Here is a 15,749-nt window from a genome sequence, read left to right as displayed (position 1 = left end):
GGTTTCTCTGTGGCTTTGGAGCCTGTCCTGGAACTAGCTCTGTAGACCAGGCTGGTCTCGAACTCACAGAGATCCGCCTGCCTCTGCCTCCCAGGGCTTTTTCCAATGTTTTCTTCCTTTCCTTCTGTTCCCAACCCTTGTCATACTTTTTTTGTAATTGGGAAATACCCCTTTATCTGTCTTTCTTTCTCAATGTCTATCAAACTAAAAGTTTGGGTTAGGATTCTGACGAGCCAAACCTTGTATTTTAATGAGTATGGTAATATTTAATGTATGAAAAATAAGCTACAAGTATGATAGAAAAGTTTATAATGGGCTTATTTATTTGATAGCTATGTATTTGTGAAATGTATGTTATACCTGCATGGTTTTACAAAGCAGTACATTTTAAATTTTCTTTTATTTTTTTGAGACAGTGTCTCACTATGTAGCTCTGGCTGGCTGGAACTTGTTAAGTAGTGCAGGCTGACCTTGAACTCACAGAAATCTCTTTGTCTCACTTCCTGAGTGTTGGGATAAAAGGCATGTGCTGTCATGACTGATCAGCTGTTTTCTATTAGGTCAAGAGCAGTGCATACTTAGAAGACTTTTGCATTGTCTTATTGTATCTTATTTTGTCATTTTTGGTTGTTGTCTCTTGGAGGCCTGTTCTTTTCTGAAGGGAAACAGAGGAGAAGTGAATCTGGGGGTGAGTTGGGAGAAGTGGAGAGAGGGGAAACTATGGTCAGGATGTATTGTATGAGACAAAGACTCTACTTTCAATAATTAAAAATGATACATACGTTGAAAATAAGAAATTTATAGTTATTTTTGCTTATAATTATAATATATCCAATGCACTTATAATTATCGAGCATTGTAAAGTGCTTATTATTAGTATTCACTTTAATTATTCTATTTGGTGGAACCATAAGAAATTATTTTTAGTCCAAAGTTAGTAAAATATTGGCCTAAAAATGGTATAGTAACTATACACTGCTGAAGATGGTAGGTGGTATCCTAAGTCAGTTTTAAAAACCTTCATCACACTGTTGACATTTGAGCAGCTCTTCTGAAAAAGATCTGTGTGGGGAAAGTCCATTTAGTTTTTAAATGAAGTATAAGTGTTTTCCTTTCATGTTATACTAAAATAGTTAAAAGAACTTCTGGGATAAGGACATAGTTTAGCTGATGCAAGTGCTTGCCTGTTCTTCACACTACACTATCCTGCTTTCTGCTCTTATCAGTACTTAGACCAGGCAAGTCAGCGACAAGACTAGAAATTCAAGGCCATCCTTTAGTGACACAATGAGTTTGATACCAGCTTTGGATAATAAGAAGCTTTTTCATGGGGGTGTTAGGGGAGAAGGGAGGGAGAGAGAAAAAACAAATTATCATAGTGATAAGATAATAAAGAAAATGGCTTTACTAAAAAACATAGCATTGCATAATTGCCTTACTAGTTATAATTTCACCTTTAAAGATGAGGTACTGTACAATTCTTTTGTTGCCCTAAAAGATTTTAACCATAATTATGCCCTAGCAGTATAATTTTAGTATTATGTAACGCAGAAACTCTGTATTCAGAGGGCTGTGTCTCCTTTTACAGTTTCTGAAAGAAACCAACAGCTTTACAAAAGTAGTCATTTTCACACACGAGACAATTTGATTCATGTCTGATTAAATTATGAGTTTCAGAGCAAACATTTCTCTTATTTCAGATCTCTGATTTGTCTGATGTTCCCTCCCTCCCTCCCTCCCTCCCTCCCTCCCTCCCTCCTTTCCTTCCTTCTTTATTTCTTTTCCAAGACAGGGTTTCTCTGTCCTGGAAATCGCTTTGTAGACTAGACTAACCTCGAATTCACAGAGCTCCGCCTGCCTCTGCTTCCTGGTAATGGGATTAAAGGTGTGCGTCACCACCGCTCTGCCTTGTCTGATGTTCTTAACACTCAAGAAGCAGAAAGAAAAGGAAAAATGCTTTCCTTTTAAAATTGAAAAGTTAAGAGTTGTATTCGTAACAGTGTATATGCTATGCCTCAGACAGATCCCAAATTCAAGCAGATTCCTCACTGGTAAAGGGTAATTAACAAATGTATATGGGGTATATGTGTCTGCCTTATAGTATGCCTGTCAATGGGGTTTAGTAATTTGTCTGAGTCTGACTTCTTTACTTGGCATGAAATCAAAATATTTTATTAAAGAGTAAAAACTAGGGCTGGAGAGATGGCTCAGAGGTTAAGAACATTGCCTGCTCTTCCTAAGGTCCTGAGTTCAATTCCCAGCAACCACATGGTGGCTCACAACCATCTGTAATGGGGTCTGGTGCCCTCTTCTGGCCTGCCAGCATACACACAGACAGAATATTGTATACATAATAAATTTTTTAAAAAAAGAGTAAAAACTAGGTAGAAGTTCCTAAAATTATTGAGTTGGGAGCAGAAAAAAGTAAAGAAAAACTGCACAAATATGCCAGTCATTTCCCCAATTATATACTAATTCTGTTAAATACATCAAACATAAATTAAGAACTCAACCTTTTCTCTTTGTAAAACATCACACCATACATACCCATTTTTCTCTTTCTGCAGTGTTCCATTCTACATGGTTGTTTAACTGAAATGGTACTGCTAAATTATGCCTGTTTCTTGAATTCTGGCCCTACGTATCACGGACAATGGACCTTATTGTAGTCTATTTTATTCCCAAGTTAAAGGTTTTGCATCAATAATAAGTAAAGATTAGCCTACCATGTAAATAACTACTTACCAATTTGATTCGTTAATCAAGTGTTGTGGATACCTATTCTTTAAAAAATTGCTTATTTAGTTATTAATTAATTTAGTTTTTTAACTAAGACAGGGTTTCTCTGTGTAGCCCTAGCTGTCCTAGAACTAGCTTTGTAGACCAGACTGGCCTTCAACTCAGAGACTTAGAAATCTACCTGCCTCTGTCTCCTGAGTACTGAGATTTGAAGAGTACACCACCACTGTTCAGCTAAATTACAACTCTTATAGTAGTTCTATTAATATCTGATAGTTTTTAAGATTCCTTCTTGTGTTTCTATGATTACTGTATGGAACAAATTGTATTACTTACTTTTTTATTGTTATGATTCCATGATCAAGGCAACTTATAAAAGAGTTTGATTGGGTTTATGGGTCCAGACTTTAGCGTTTATAATAGTGGAACGAAAGCATGGAGGCAGAAAAGCCCAGAGCTCATATCTCAAACCACAGGCTAGAGCCAGAGAGCAAACTGGTACATGTCTTTTGAAACTTCAGTGTCTGACCCCAGTGACATACAACTTCCAGCAAGGCCACACCTCCTAATCCTTCCCAGCAGCAACCAATTGGGATCAAGTAAAGCCTTAGACTTATGAGGAACATCTCATTCTAAACATCATACCAATTAGAGATTTAAAACAATGTAGACGTGTGTGTGTGTGTGTGTGTGTGTGTGTGTGTGTGTGTGTGTGTGTGTGTGTGACAGTTTTATAGTTATTTTGTCAGAAATAGACCTCACTAAGCTGCAGTTCAGGTGTTGGCAGATCAGTGTTTCCTCTTAGAGACTGCAGGGAAGATTCCATTCTGAGCCTTTTCATCTTCTGGAAGCTGTGCACCGGGACTCCCCATCTGTGTGTCCACTGTTTATCACAGTCTATCTCATCACTCTAGCCTGTTCTCTCTTCCAGTTTTACATTTCAGGGCCTTTCTATTCATGTTGAGTTTACTTGGATGATCCGGGATACTCTCTGTAATTTAAGGTTAGATGATTAACAATCGCAAATCCATCTTCCACAAAAATCCCTTTGCTGAGTAAGGTAACTTAGAAGATTCTCCCATGAAACATGGACATCTTTGGGTGGGCGTTTGTTATGTCCTTCTATGTCATTTGCCATCAGTGATTCTAGAATTAAACAGAATCACAGCAATTTTGCTTAGTTCAGAATCTTGTTTGATGTCTTAAAATATGACTAACTCCTCATTTTGCAAAGAACTCATTCATTACTATCAAGATTTTCTAGACTTTTCCTCTCATCACCGGTGCAAATCAGTCCTGTTCCTTGGTCTTTTTGCCTAATTTAAGGGAACACAATTATTTTCTAGGATTAAAATTTGCCCATGTATGTTACATTCCCTGAACTTTTAACTCAAATTTAAAGACTTAATTTTTTAGTTATATGGTTATGTATATGGATATATATATATACATACATACATACATACATACATACATACATACATGTGAGTGCAGGTGCCCACAGAAGCCAGAGGAAGGCAGAGGATGCCCTAGAACTGTGGTTACAGGTTTTTGGTTGTGGCTGCCCAACATGGGTGCTGGGTATTGAACTCTGGTCCTCTGCAATGTCACCGTACTCTTAACTGCTGAGCCGCCTCTCCAACTAACTGACTGAAATATAGTAAGATAGGAAGACATCTTGGAACATTTTTAAGTTCCATTATTGAAGTAAACATCAGATACTGTGCTTCAGATTTGGGGAATTATTGATGATGATAAAGGAACATTGATCCTATTTTGTGGAAAACAAAGATGGAAGAAAATTGCAATTTTGAATTTTTTAAAATATTGCTAGGGTTCAAGGAGTGTCCATCAGAAATTGTATGATATACATATAACATTCAATAAAATACTGTGCTACTTTTCAAAGGAAGATTCTGGAGCAGGCAAGATGACTCAGCAGATAAACACACTTGCTGTGCACACCTGATCTGAGTACAGTCTCAGGATCCCATGATAGAAAGAGAACCAACTCCCCAAAGTTGTTTTCAAGCTACCACATGCATGTCTACATTCAAACACAGACATATGCATGCACACACCACCACAACAATAATAAATTTTAATTTTTCACTGGGTGTGGGGGTTGCACACTTTTAATCCCAGCACTTGGGAAACAGAGGCAGGTGAACTCTTGAGTTTCAGGACAGCCTAGTCTACAGAATGATTCCAGGATAGCCAGATCTACATAAAGAAACCATGTCTTGAAAAATCTAAATAAATAAATAAGTTTTAATTTTAAAGACTGGTGTTCTTATATTTGTAATGATATAGCTAAACCTAGAGGACATCATGTCAAGTGGAATTTGCTAAGCACAGAAAGAAAAATGTTTTATGATTTTACTAGTATGTAGACCTTTGATAATAAAGTTGAATATATATAACACTAGAACCCTTGTTCTAGGACAAGGTGAGGGAAGAAATGGGGAGAGGTAGGTCTTGCAGGCTACAAGTTTTTAGGGCAGATGAATAAGTCTAGAGATCTTAGGTATAGTTTGAAAACTGTAGTTAATATTATGTATTGAGAGACTAAAGGTTTAGTTCAGTGCTATGTAAGTGTTGTGTTTGGAGTGGCGGGGCTGCGTCCCCAGCACCCCGCTGCCCGCAAGGCTAGCTTTACCCGAAATAATTACACGGAAACTGTATTCTTTTAATCACTGCTTGGCCATTTCTATCTAGCCTCTTCTAGGCTAACTCTCGCACCTGGACTAGCCCATCTCTAATAATCTGCTGTAGCCCACAAGGTGGCTTACCAGGGAGATTCTAGCCTACGTCCATCCTGGGTCGGAGCTTCATCGCGTGTGCCTCAGACAGCAGAGCTCTCGCCTCTGCCCGCAAGAGTGGAGCATCGTGTCTCTCTGAGGCATCTGCCCCCCCCCCCCAGAGGAGAGCTGTCGAGTCTCTGAGCTCACTTCCTCTTCCTCCCAGCGTTCTGCTCCGTTCACTCCTCCCACCTACGTTCTAACCTATCAGGGCAAGCAGCTTCTTTATTTAATCAACCAATGACACTCCTCCCACCTACGTTCTAACCTATCAGGGCAAGCAGCTTCTTTATTTAATCAACCAATGACCTTCCTCCATCATGTAAGGCTCAGCATCATAGAATTAATAATACTGTGTATTGAGAAATATATTAAAGGTATAGACTGTAGGTGCCTTTAGCACACATACACACCATAAGGGTAACTAGAAGGTCATGGCTGTATTAACACTTTGTACTTTTCAGATACATAGGTGGAGATGTAACTGAGTGTGTGGTAGAGCACACACCTATTATGGATAAAACCCTGGGCTTTAGTCCCCAGCAATGTAAGCAGTCAGGCTAACGTAAGATTCACTTGTTTTCTCTCATTGTCTAAACGAATAATGTTTCTCTTTAAAGTCTTGATGGCTCCTGTTTGTGTATCTATGTGTCTGTATATGTTTAAGATTATTAGAAGCTGGACATGATGGCGCACATCTTTAATTTCACCACTGCAATAGGGAGGCCTGGTCTACATGTTGAGTTCCAGGCCATCCAAGGCTCCACAGGAGGACTTTGTCTCAAAAGACCAAGACCAAACTTTATTATTAGAAAGTGCATATTCTTTTAGCCCTTTTAATTGCTAGGTTATCAGTTGATCTTTTAAAAAGATAAAGATTTATCTTTTTCTCCACTTACCTTTTCTAATTCATTTTTGATAGGATCGGAAACTCCATGGTACAGCTCAGCAACTGCTCCAGGATAGCAAGACAAAAATAGAAGTCATCCGAATGCAGATTCTTCAGGCTGTCCAGACCAATGAGCTGGCTTTTGACAATGGTGATGGAGTACACTTAAGTTTTGTTGTCTTTTACAAGTTTAGAGTGCTTATTAACTTCATTAAGAACGAGGCATATGGGCTGGAAAGTTGGCTCACCAGCTAAGAGCACTTATTGCTTTTGAAAAAGACCTGGGTTTAACTCTCAGCACCCACATTGTAGCTCACAACCATCTGTAACTCCAGTTCCAGGGGATTCAACACCTTCTCTGACTTATGTGGGCACCAGGCATGTACATGGTTTTCATGCATACATACAACGAAAGCATGCATGTCCATAAAGTAGTAAAATAAATCTTTAAAAAAAAAACCTTTCAAAAAAGGAAAAGAAAGAAACATTCAGAGTTTAGGGAAAAAGTTTTGGTTTAGGGATTTGGATTTGTTTTACATAGGATGGTTGCTCTCAGATATTTGCCCATTGTTTTTCACACGTAGAACAGAATTCTTCATTTCAATAAGCAGATTTTTTTTGATTAATGCTTTAAGAAGCATGTTATTATTTAATAGTATTCCTTTGTTTAGCATTTTTCTTACCTTATTTATATTTTTTTTATTCCAATGGTAGTCTTGAACTAGTTATTAGAGAGCCAGAAACGACAATTGTTCAGTATCTACAGATTGGTTTCATGTCCTTAGTGGATCCCAAAATCTATGGATACTCAAGTTCTAAGTGGAGCATGTCATAGTATCTGCAACGAATATTTGTGCTTCCTCTCACACACTTTATCTCTGGATTGCTTATCATACCTAGTCCAATGTAACCATAATATAAATAGTTCTGTTGCTTAAGAAATATTTACAATAACAAAAAGTTTTTATATTATCAGTACTGATTCAGTTTTTCCCTCAAACATTTTTGTTTTGGAGGTGGTTGAATTCTTAATATGGAGCTTAGTAGTGTGAAGAACCACTGTTTCCATCTCATCAAATTATATATACCAGTGTCTTCAGGTGTAGAACCTTTTCAGATGTGATTTGTATGTATAATGACTTAAAATACCATTTTGTATTTCAGCCTTTTATCTCTTATTACTGTTGTATTTATTGACTTAAGAATGAGCCCAATGTCAGTAATTCATTTATTTTTCATGGATTTTAATCACTAGATGTTAGAAAATGAAATGATTCAATTAATAAATTTTTGTTTCTTTTTTCTTCTAGCAAAACCTGTGATTAGTCCTCTTGAGCTTCGAATGGAAGAATTAAGGCATCATTTTAGGATAGAGTTTGCAGTAGCAGAAGGTGCAAAGAATGTCATGAAATTACTTGGCTCAGGAAAAGTAACAGACAGAAAAGCACTTTCAGAAGTAATTTTAAAAACAATTTTTAGCTGTTTAATATGTTATTTGAAGAATATCATGGCTTAGATGACAACAATATCTCTTTTCCTTGCAAGGCTCAAGCAAGATTTAATGAATCAAGTCAGAAATTGGACCTTTTAAAATATTCGTTAGAGCAAAGGTTAAATGAACTTCCCAAGAATCATCCCAAAAGCAGTATTGTCATTGAGGAGCTTTCACTTGTTGCATCACCAACCCTAAGTCCGCGACAGAGCATGATATCCACGCAGAACCAGTATAGCACACTATCCAAACCAGCAGCGCTAACCGGTGCGTATTATGTGCCTCTTTTTGTATGTGTGTGTTTTTGTTAACATTAGATTGTGGATTAATAATTGGAGTCAAGGACATTTGTACAGATTTTTCTTGAATTATAGTTTAGTTTCTATAGTAAAATTTATTGCTTTTGCCGGGGCTGATGGCACAGCCTTTAAACCTAGCTACTTGAAATGCTGAAACTGGAGGAACACAAGTTTAAGGCTTGCCTGGAGAACTTAGTAAAACCCTGACTCAAAATAAAAATTAAATAAATGATGAGACTGTAGCTCAGTGGAAGAGTGCTTGCCTAGCATGTATAAAGATTTACTCCCCAGCCTTGAAAGTTTATTTTAAAACTGTTCATAAGAGTAAAATTCAGAGACTTATAATGTAATATACAACCATCACCACTGTCAAGTTCTAGAGCACTTCATCATCCCTAAAGAAAACTAGTACTCATTCAGTACCCCATTCTTCTTCCTAGGCACCTTCCTATGGCAACATTAATTGGCTTTTTGTCTTGGTGCATTTGTCTCCTAGTTCATTTCTGTGAGGTTATATGCTCTATTGCCTTCTGTGTCTGGCTTATTTCACATAGCACACTTAATCATCTTTTGACTGAATGGTGCCCATGTTATAGTTTTATACTACATTTTGGTTGTTCCTTTGTTAGAATATTTGGCTTCTTTTTACCATTTGGATATTGTGAATAATGCCTACATGAACATTTGTGTACATGTTTTTGTTTGAACACCCGTTTTCAGTCTAGATGAACACATATCTAGGAAGGCACATACCAGGTCATATGACTCCATTTTATTTAAAATTTGAACAGCTATCTGTTGTTGGATTTTCTTTTACTATAGCTTTCTGGCTCTAGTTTTAGGGACAGGGCATATTTCTTTCACTGGCTATGGTTCCAGGGCCAAAGTGTGTTTCTTTGGCTCTGGTTTCAGAATTAGGGTATGTTAAAAATAATTACAAACCCCAAATCATGGTATTTGCTTTAGTATATACTAATGTCATTTGTGTTATAAGTGTTCATTATATTTTCTTTGGTTTCAAATCTTTGGTTACTAACTAATGTCTTTTCACTTAAATGTAAGCCATTTTCTTTAACATCACTTCTGAGTAGGTAATGTGGTGAAGGACTGCCTTGGAATTTGTTTTTATAGGGGAATATAATTATTCTTTCATTTTTGTATCACAATTTTGTTATATATTGTTGGCGAAGGCTGCTTGTTTGTTCCTGGTTGCCCAAACCCAAAATTACCACACAGAAACTATATTAAGTAAATCACTGCTTTGCCTATTAGCTCTTGCTTCTTATTGGCTATCTCTCTTTTTTTTAAATTTATTATGTATATAGTGTTCTGGGCACCAGATCTCATTATAGATGAGTGTCTGTCATCATGTGGTTGCTGGGAATTGAACTCAGGTCCTCTGGAACAGCAGTCAGTTCTCCCAACCTCTGAGCCATCTCTCCAGCCCAGGCTATCTCTTACATCTTAATTTAATCCATTTCCATTATTTTGTATTTTACCATGAGGCCCGTGGCCTACCAGCAATATTCCACCTGGTTGCCTGTGTCTTTCCCTTATGATGGCTCCATAGTCTCCTGATTTCCCGTTCTTTCTCCCAGCATTCAGTTTAGTTTTCTGTGCCTATCTTCTGCCCTGCACAGGCCCAAGACTTATCCATTAACCAATAAAAGCAACACATATATAGAAGGAAATCCCATATCATTATATAGAATTTATCGACATTGTCTCTCAAAACTTTCTTAAATAGTAATAATTTATTTTTATTTTATGTGCATTGGTGTTTTGCCTGCATGCATGTCTGTGTGAGGGTACCAGATCCCCTGGAACTGGAGCTATATAGATAGTTATGAGCTGCCATGTGGATGCTGGAAATTGAACCTGGGTCCTCTGGAAGAACAGCTAGTGCTGTTAACTTCTGCACCATCTCTTAAGCCCTCTCTTAGTGGTTTTATGAGTGCCTGTGCTCATTCATTCATGTATGTGGATTTGGATGCACACATGCCATGGTGCACAATCTCATGTATCAGTACTCATCCTCCACCTTGTTTGAAACAGGGTCTGTTTTACTGTTTCTCTGCTGTGTATGCCAGGCTGCCTAGCTCTTAACTTTCAAGGAAATCTTATCTCTATAACCCGTCTCCCTCCAGCTTTTGCCTGGGTTTTGAGGATGTAAACTTGGGCACAAAGAGAATATTGGGAGTTGTTTCCTTTGTCCCATTATATGTGAATTGGTGATCAAACTCAATTCATCAAGTTTGTCTACAAGTGACCTTACCTCCTTAATCATTTTGCCAGCCTAATGTGGTAAACTGACAGAACACTTGAAGGAAATTTTATAATTCAGCTTTACTCTTGTTACTAATTAGAATCATCCTAAACTGTAGCTCCCAATTTGAACTAAATCTGAGTCACACTGTGGTGCCAAAAGGAATTTGAAACACAACAGGGTATATATTTGAGACCCCACAACATTACCACATTTAAGCTAACCATCCATGCCGCTGGAGGTTTCTCTCCTGCCCACCAGTTCCCAAATAACCACTCTGAGACTTAATATTAATTACAAACTGTTTGGCATATTAGCTCAGGCTTATTATTAACTAACTCTTACAACTTTATTAGTCTACATTTTACCATGAGGCTCATGGCTTGTTACCTCTTTCTTATCTGGCCACTGCTGACATCTCTGAGACTCTGTCTTCTTTTTCCCTTTATCTTTGCTTGGATTTACCACTTTGTTCTTTTGGCCAGCTAAGCTTCTTAATTAATCAATGGTAATAAAACATATTCACAGCATAAAGAAGGGTATTCCACATTTACAGCTTACTGCAGTTTTAATTTGAATCCCAGCTGGAACTACGTCCTTTTGACATCTGATGTCTGATGTTGTAAAACTGCATTTTATTTTGTTACTATGTGAAAAGTTAGTAGAGGAAGAAATCAAAGTGGAAATTTTGAAACCTACTCCAGAGTTTGGGAAGCTTGTGCATTGCTCGGCAAATGGCCCCTTATGAAGATGTCAGTAATATTGAACTACTATTTAACAAACTTTTCTGTAAAGCTTGGAACACTCTAAAGAAACTGCATATTTTGATACCTATGGACTTTTATAGCTATAGTTTATATGGCTCCCACCACAAATATCTTACAATTCAAGTACTTTGTAAGCCATCTCCTGCTATCTTCTTTAAATGTCTTGGCCTTATTATCCATCTTATAATAGTGTATGCATGTTTTAAACTCAAAAAAAAGTGTAGACCTATAGTGAGTCAACCCACCCTCTTATTTATTCCACAAACAGTTGATGACTACTGTGTGGTAATTGGGTACACACTGTGCTTACTGTCTTAAGTTTGATGATCTGTTAGGTTAGTGTTTATTCTCAATTTCTCAAAGATTCGTTGGTTAAAATAGATTTCAAGCATTTGGAAATTGATATTATGATAGAAAAGTAATAAAGCCACACTTTTGAAATTAGCTGATATGCTTACAATTTTATTTTTTGTTCTCTATTCTAGTCTGGTTTTGCTGGCTAGTTTTATGTCAGCTTAGCACAAGCTAGAGATGTATATTAGAAGAGGGAATTGAAAACTGTCTCCCTAAGATCAAGCTGTAGGCAATCCTCTAGGGCATTTTCTTAATTAGTGATGTTTAGGGGTCTAGCCCTTTGTGGGTGGTACCATCCTTGGGCGTGTATCCTGGCTGCTATAGGAAAGTAGGCTGAACAAGCCAACAAGCATCACTCTTCCATGGCTTATGCTTTGCTTCCTGCATCCAGGTTTCAACCCTGTTTGAGTTTTTTCTGTCCTGACTTTCTTCAGTGATGGACTGTGCTGTGGAACTCTAACCTGAAATATAAACCCTTTCATCATCCCAAAGTTGCTTTTGATTATGGACTTTCACCACAGCAGCAATAGCCCTAACTAAAACATGGGTTTTTTTTTTTCATAATTTGTTTTAAAATGTATTACTCAGTTATGCCAAGAGTGTGTAACTGTAACATAGTGGTGCATGTTGGCAATCCCAACCCTGGGAAGCTGAGAGGGGAAGATCCATCAGGGTTCTAAGTTAGGTGGGGCTACACAGAAGGCCTCAAACAAAACAGCCATAGCAGTTAATAACATAAGTTTGTAGGTCACAATACTGAGTTAGTAAAAAAAGCTTACGAATGTATTAAGTTCTTAGATTCATGTGCTTTAAATTTTTTGTATTATGGTTTATGAAGGTGAAGAATGTAGTTTTACCCTATTTCTAATGTGGTTACAAGCAGTTGTAATTATGCCATGTCATAAAAGAATGGAACCTCTAGATGTTTAATAAAGATCCTAAGGTTTTTTTTTTTTTTGCTCTAAATGAAAGCAGGTGGTAAGCATTGTCATGTCCTAATATTTTGAGATTACTGAAATATTTAATAAGACACCAGGATTTGAAGTCGTAACCAGATGTTTTCAGTTTCTCCAGGATAACTTTTACAACTTAGTATTTACACTGGAAATGAGAAAAATTTGCCATTGTTTTCAACAAGACAAGTAAAATACAAGCACAACAAATTTCTTTTTTGAACAACAGTAAAAAGATAGCTATCCTGCTTAAACTGTCTTGTTGCTCCATAGCCTAACAAGCTTGAACAGAAAGATAATTGTTCTTCTTCCTATTAAATATTTCAGTAATCTCAAAATATTAGGACATGACAATGCTTACCACCTGCTTTCATTTAGAGCAAAAAAAAAAAAAAAACCTTAACAAGTTTGCTACTGCAAAGTGATTCAGTAGGATTCACCCATTTTAAGAATACCATTTTAGCTGGACAGTGGTGGCGCACGCCTTTAATCCTAGCACTCGGGAGGCAGAGGCAGACAGATCTCTGAGTTCGAGGTCAGCCTGGTCTACAGAGCAAGTACCAGGACAGGCTCCAAAGCTACAAAGAAAACCTGTCAGAGAGAGAGGGAGGGAGGGAGGGGGGGACTGTTTAATAACTTTTAAAATAAATACATATCACCTTTTGAAGGTATTGAAAAGTAGTTCTGCCCTGTTTTTCAATGAGAAAACTACTGTTATTTTAACCTCTGTTCTTCTGTATGTAGTGTTATTTTCTTCTTGTTGCCCATGGTGTTTTCTATTTATCCAAAAAAAAAAAAAAAGAAACCCACTTTATGATTCTTTGATTTAGTGATCATTGAGCTTCTTGAACTTAACATTTTCATAAAATTTTGAGAGCTTTTAGCCAATTCTTAATATATATATATATACATATATATATATATGTTTCCCATTCTGTCTGTCTTTTTTTTTTAAATCAGGAACTTTATTTAAACTTGCATGGTTCTGTCTAAGTATAATTCATAGTTCACATGTGTGTAATTCATTTCATTGGTGTGTTAATCTTGTCTGATGCTATTGTGTTTAACTCAGACAACCTTTTCTTTTTTTGTACTGCCTAAAATTTCGACATGAAGGCAACATTTAAAAAAAAAGATTTATTTATTTGTATTTTTTTTATGTGTTTTGGTGTTGTCTTTTTATATGTCTGTGCACCACATCCAGGCTGTTCACTTAGACGGCAGAACAGGATGTCAGACACTCTGGAACTATAGTTACAGAGAGTTGTTAGCGCACATGGGTACTGGGAACTGAACCTTGGTCTTCTGAAAAAAACAGTAAGTCTCTTCACTCCTGGGCCGTCTCTCCAGCCCTGAGACAATACTTTAGTCCGCATAGTGACAAATCCATGTATCCAGATAGCTTTAGTCACAGTTCTTTGTTTTCATTTTGAACACCTTTATTTGTCTAAAAAAAATATATAGTTGTACTTAATTATAACGCATAATTATTAAACTTTCCTGATACAGAAAATAAAATGTTAACTTTACATTTCAAATAGAACAGGAGCTGTTTGTTGATGCAGACAGCGAGGCAAAAGTACTTTTCTGTATCAGCTGTATAACTATTAAGCATAGCTGTTATTTCACTCAGAATTCTTTGTATCTAATCTGAATGCTAATATTTAGCTTTATTTTTCCCCTCATGTTTTCTAGCCACATAATTCTAAAATCGTTATGATTATAAAAGAATTATTTTTATGTGTGTTTATTTTGTCCCCCCCACACACAAAATAAATATTGGTAAATATTGTTCTTCTAAAGTTGTTACTTATTTGTATTAGTTTGTTAAGACAGGTTCTCTTATGTAGCCCAGGCTGAACTTGCACTGTCTGTATAGTTACAGGCTGTCCTTTAAGGCCTCTTCTGCCTCAGCCATACGTTCTGGCATAACAGGTGTAGCCTACCCTTCTGGTTGGTAATGTTCCTTTCTATAAAAACTATTGCAGTTATCATGATTAAGAGTTTTCAGTTGTTTCTTCAAGTGGATGAAGGAGGATGGCAGATTCCTCACAGATTCTCTGTTGAAGAAATTTTGTTATTTTAGCAAATCATCTATTTTCCCCGCTTTCTAAATAGATAAGACTTGGCTTTGTATATTACAATTGTTCTTATTTCATATTTATTTATTAACAGGTACTTTGGAAGTCCGTCTCATGGGATGCCAAGATATCCTAGAGAACGTCCCTGGACGGTCAAAAGCAGCATCGGTTGCACTGCCTGGATGGAGTCCCAGTGAAAACAGATCATCTTTTATGAGCAGAAGTAGTAAAAGTAAAAGTGGAAGTAGTCGCAATCTCCTGAAAACCGATGACTTATCCAGTTCAGTAACCATGCTTTTGAAAATCATGTCACAGATTAAAGGGCCTTATCAATGGAGACAGACAAAAATGGGAAATGTCCAAATAGGACCAAAAGATTTAATTGCCATAATTTAAAATTATTTTAAATTTAAAATAAGAAATAGAAAAGCAAAACATTTGGCTCTATTAAAAATGAATGACAATACATGGCAAATAACAAAATCATTTGAAAGAATGAAATGGTGAACATCATTCTTTATACCAAAATGAAGGGCTATGGACACTTGAGATTTTTCTTCCTATTATACTCCATCTTGGTTCTTTTAATGGTTTGGTGACCATTATAAATTAAACTTTTAGTAAATAGCTAATGAATGAGATTGTGCTGGAATAGTGACTGTAATCAGCTTTGGAGGGCATGCATTCAGGGTTGTAAAAGCAAAAATAAGAGATTTAGGAGCACATTGAGGATATCCTATTATATAACATATAGCTGAGAAGGAAGGCAAATGACAATTTAACATTCTAGAGAATACGGAAGTAGCTTTCTTATGTTTAGAGGGTACTAGGAGAGAAATGAAAATAAAATTTAAGGCAATGAATGATCCCTCTATCCGGCAAATGAAGTGGGAGATGATCAGATGGCTAATATGCATACACATAGAAGCAGGGTAGTTGAATTACATTATTACATATGAAAGACAGCTATAGTGTTTGTGTTTTATCAGAAATGATAATGTAGGAGGAGCTGATAGGAATGTTTTTATCTACAAAAGAAACCCATTTAAAATTTTGACAGTTCGATATTCATTATACAAAGAATCCTCAGACTATTGTTACTGTAAAA

The 15,749-nt window shown here is 36.6% G+C and overlaps 1 protein-coding gene across 2 annotated transcripts in view; it reads left to right on the top strand.

Moving 5' to 3' along the window:
- The window catches only part of Pkn2 (protein kinase N2), a 94,983-nt gene that overhangs the window by 49,846 nt on the left and 29,388 nt on the right, over window positions 1–15,749 (top strand). For both annotated transcript variants that reach the window (XM_013350040.2, XM_005357382.2), the window contains exons 4-7: window positions 6,463–6,580; window positions 7,740–7,885; window positions 7,975–8,188; window positions 14,736–14,921. In XM_013350040.2, coding sequence (XP_013205494.1) covers window positions 6,463–6,580; window positions 7,740–7,885; window positions 7,975–8,188; window positions 14,736–14,921 — 664 coding nt within the window. The remainder of the gene's footprint in view (window positions 1–6,462; window positions 6,581–7,739; window positions 7,886–7,974; window positions 8,189–14,735; window positions 14,922–15,749) is intronic.

Source organism: Microtus ochrogaster, chromosome 21 (assembly GCF_000317375.1).
Source record: "Microtus ochrogaster isolate Prairie Vole_2 chromosome 21, MicOch1.0, whole genome shotgun sequence".
NCBI lineage: Eukaryota > Metazoa > Chordata > Mammalia > Rodentia > Cricetidae > Microtus > Microtus ochrogaster.
This window is presented reverse-complemented; position numbering and strand designations above follow the sequence as displayed.